General features: G+C 39.5%; 1 protein-coding gene across 1 annotated transcript in view; it reads left to right on the top strand.

Annotated features, from left to right (window-relative positions):
• Nucleotides 1–239: 239 nt before the first annotated feature.
• Nucleotides 240–4,108, top strand: part of LOC119420867 (acanthoscurrin-2-like) — a 5,033-nt gene continuing 1,164 nt past the window's right edge. Inside the window, exons 1-3 of the mRNA XM_037688289.1 lie at nt 240–315; nt 2,957–3,082; nt 3,447–3,539. Coding sequence (XP_037544217.1) covers nt 240–315; nt 2,957–3,082; nt 3,447–3,539 — 295 coding nt within the window. The remainder of the gene's footprint in view (nt 316–2,956; nt 3,083–3,446; nt 3,540–4,108) is intronic.

Below are 4,108 nucleotides of genomic sequence, written 5' to 3'. Positions count from 1 at the left end.
AACCCACTTGGTTTAACAAGGTGATCCAGTGTGATTTCTTACCCCCCTCTCCTCCTCTTTCCTTGTTTTTCTCTCCTTGCAGTTAAACCAACTGACATAGTATCCTGTTTTGCATCCCCCCCTCCCCTCGCGACCCCCCTCTCCAACTCATTTTCCCTCCTTTCTCCTTAAAGGCCATGATAGGCTTGCTGGGGATAAAACCTGGAGCCTCGGGGAGGTGAGTGACATTTTGGAGCAAGATGGCAAGAGGGACGGTGGCCACATACCTGCATGGAGTGCTTCTCCTGACTCTGTGGAAACCCTCGCTGCAAGGAGGTGGGTCCCCTTCGCTGTGCATGCAGCTCTCCTCGTGCAGCACCTGTGGGTCAGGTGTAATCTATGAAGCCGTCAGCAAATGAGACAAAACAGATCAGAAGATGTTTATTTTGCTGACAGCTCAATAGATTTGATTTCTGTAATAGGACATTTTGTGCACTGACAGTAATTATAGCAATAGTTCCACAGCCTGATTGCAGAATTTACTGATTAATCTGACAATACCTATGAATTTTTAACTAAAATGTATATTATAGGACATGCACAAACTCCTTGTGAAAAGAGATCTAATATGTTTTGCACCAGCAATATTGCAAGTCATATATTTTGTCTCTGTAGAAGTAATAAGTTAAAGTTCTGCACATCAGATTCATATCGCGTTGTGAATCTGCTGCAATTGTTGTTCTGAGCTCGTAGTACAAGTGTTACCTCCACTGACTGAAATAATTCAACAGAAGAGCCCACACACAAAGTGAAACACATTCTCTCGTATTATTTGACCGAAATACTTGACATTTTGTGAAATACTTTAAAATCTTTTAGCATAAATTATAGAAGGGATTTGTGTAATTCAATAATAAACCTTTAGAATGACAAAATAGCTTATTGCTTTTTAAAGTCTAGATTATTTTTATTTTTTAATCCATGGTCTATGAGGCAGCAGAACTAAACCGGTGGTTCCCAAATGTTTCAGCCTTTCACCCAGAAAAATAAAAGTTGCAGACATGTATCTACAACTATTGCTGGTTGAAGTATATAAATATTGCCAATAAGCCATTTAACAAAACGCCTCTCCAACTAATTTTTTTCTTTTCATTTATGACAGATATTTTTATTTTTGTTACAGTAAAGGCTGAATGTTATTGGTAATCAATTAGGTTGAAGTCCCCACTTCATGTTTTTTGACTCAAAGTAGAAATCCAGTCACAAATTTAGCAACCACCTGTGTACACAGAAAAAAAACCCATAATAACTCAATGTACTTCAACTATTACGCCTCTAAATTACTGTTCAATACCAGAAGAAACCTTTCTACTCTGCCTTCCACCGTTTGAGAAAAAAAAGGTTAAATCCTTCTTCAAGTTGTATTTTAATCTAAATTTATAAAGATGAGGAGAAAGTAAACAAACCTGTGAAGTCTTTTCATCATATATTAATGACACTGAACGAGTGCTTTTATTTTGGAGTTTTTATGTCTCAATCAGCTCGAATCATAAAAAGTCAGTGCAGCGTGTTTTTGGCAACAGCCGGAGTTTAATTTTGTTTTAATTATACTCAAATTTTTAGAAACCCAGAATGAATTCTGAACACCTAAACAATTTTCTTCCTGGCAACACTTTGCTCATTCGACTTTTAAACAAAGTCACTTTATTCCTGCATGTTTCAATCACCTGGTAACTGTAACAAGCTGCTCTCTGCACGGCTCTACAGAGTCCGGCCGGAGCTTTTGTTTGTCTTAATTAAATAAGAGAGAAGTGTAAAGCTGTCGGGAAATGAGGGGTGAAAGGAGGATTGTGTAAACTGAAGTCCTTAGCAGTGAGGGGGCACCGTTACAAACCTCTGCCCCTTGTATCCCTAAGCCATCAGGATGTGTAACTTCAGCATCATCATAACAAAACTGGGAGTGAATCCATTCAGTAGTTTCCTCTGAACATGATGTGTACAACGTCAGAAGCCTTGTGAGGCTTGTAAACAAAGCCAGACTCATGGGCTCTGTAAGCCAAGATACTGAACAAACAGTTTTACATACAGAAAAAAAAAAAGATCAAACAATAGATCCAAAGTGTGGTGATTCACCCAAGAATTGAAGACATGTTTCAATCTGAGCCACAAATTTTAACCAGCTGGTCGCAGCAGAGAAAACAGTGACTGAATCATTAGATCTTTGGAGCCAACATGGCCCACAGCGGTGACAGAAGATCAGGAGCTAAAACAAGAACTTCTCTAATCAAACACGATAGACATCTTAAATATTCAACTCATTTTAGTCGATTCGAGTGTCAATTTGTGACACTTCTTGTTTCCAAACTAAATCAAATCTTTTCGAGTCCTCTGCAGGCAGAGCTAAACGACTGAGCAGTGGAGTTATTTAGCAGCACATGGCATTACCGTGACATCAGTAACTTGCATTCTTCAAGAATCCCCACAGACTTCTTTCTTTTCACATCTGGACTGTGGGTTCCTAACAAACCTCTCCTTTTATAGCTGTTCCCTCCGTGCATGTCTATTTTTGGCAGCAGTGATTTGTGGAACACAACATAGGTGCAGAAAAGTGTGAGAATTATGACCAGCGATGCATACCTTTTACATTAAGCAGTGTTTGTTATCAGCTTCAGGGAAACTCCGACACTGAGCTCAGAGCAGACGCTCAGCGTTTGTAGGAACACACACGAAAACGCTCAAAGATGTTTTGTCCTGCTTGTGTGGCATCTGAGCCGGCGTGATAAATTAAATCCCTTCTATTTTACATCAATTAGCTGATAAAGAAGTGAAAATGATGTTATGCCCTCTGAGTGATGACTCATGAATTCCACAAACTGTGTTATCTGTCAGGAGCCCAAAACACAAAGAACACACATCATTGTGTGTTTGGAGCTGACACAGGCTCCTTTTGTTCCCAACACCCTGTGTTTTTAATCAGGTGTATACGTACCAGCTGCTGGAGGAGCTGGAGCTGGCACCGGAGCCAGTGCAGGACTTGGATTTGGATCTGGAGGAACTGGGACTGGTTTTCAGCCTGGTGGTGGTGGAGCTGGTCAAGGAGGAGGTAGATGTCAACTGTGTTTCCTGCTCAGTTTTATGGATTATGACTTCATGTTGCAGTGGAACGAGGAATCAGAGAGGTGACAGGTTTAACTGCTTCAAGGAAGACTTCGACCTTCAGCACTTTGACTAAATGCAACTTTTGTTTTAAATCCACTTGAGCTGACGTAAAATGACACTTAAATAAACACAAGTTACTGGAGGATAAAGTTTCTGCATTTCAAATCTAATGAAATCCTCATGATTTTAAGTACCAAAACAAGAAACTAGTCTGAGAACGTTTTGCTTTACTTTCAGTAATTACGTTTGCATTCACTGTATAATAGATTAATTACATTAATACATTGTTTTACTTTATTCCTTGGCAGGGTTTGGTGGACAAGGACCTGGGGGAGTTGGACCAGCTGGAGCTGGAACAGGAGTTGGTCCAGGGGGACTTGGGCCGAGCACCTTTGGTCCAGGTAGGGGTGAACTGTGCCTGCACCTTGTGCCTGGGCCTGTTGAGAAAAGCCAGTTGGACAAAGATTTCCTCATCTGTAGAGCTACCAAAAGTCTATTTTTACTATTTAACTAACGGCCATTACCTCCTGAAAAAAGTATGATTAAGAAAAATGAATGATAAAATGCCTGGAAAAGGCAAAGAAATTCAAATAGGACTAGAGCAATTGCATTTCTTGCAAAATGGCAGTGTGAATGCTTATTACTGAAGAACTTGCTGAAAAACACCTGAAATTACCTAAAACATGCTGAAATGTAGCTGAAATGGAAGAACAAGCCTAAGTTAGCAGAAGAAAGCAGAAAGAACATATTTGCTGAATTTGTTTTTTGCAAAAATTAACACAAAAATTTGTAAATTACTTTAAAAAAAGGGTGAAATTAGTAAGAAATGGCTGAAAAGTAGATGAAACGGCAGAAACTTTAATTACCAGAAGGAAGTGGAGAGCACAAGTTTGCCCATTTAGGCTGAAAAAAGCAGAAATTAATGTAAGTGGAAAATATCTGAAAAAAGCAGAAATGTGTGTGTGTGTGT

This window comes from Nematolebias whitei, chromosome 14 (assembly GCF_014905685.2).
Source record: "Nematolebias whitei isolate Nwh7 chromosome 14, NemWhi1, whole genome shotgun sequence".
NCBI classification, from domain to species: Eukaryota; Metazoa; Chordata; class Actinopteri; order Cyprinodontiformes; family Rivulidae; genus Nematolebias; species Nematolebias whitei.
This window is presented reverse-complemented; position numbering and strand designations above follow the sequence as displayed.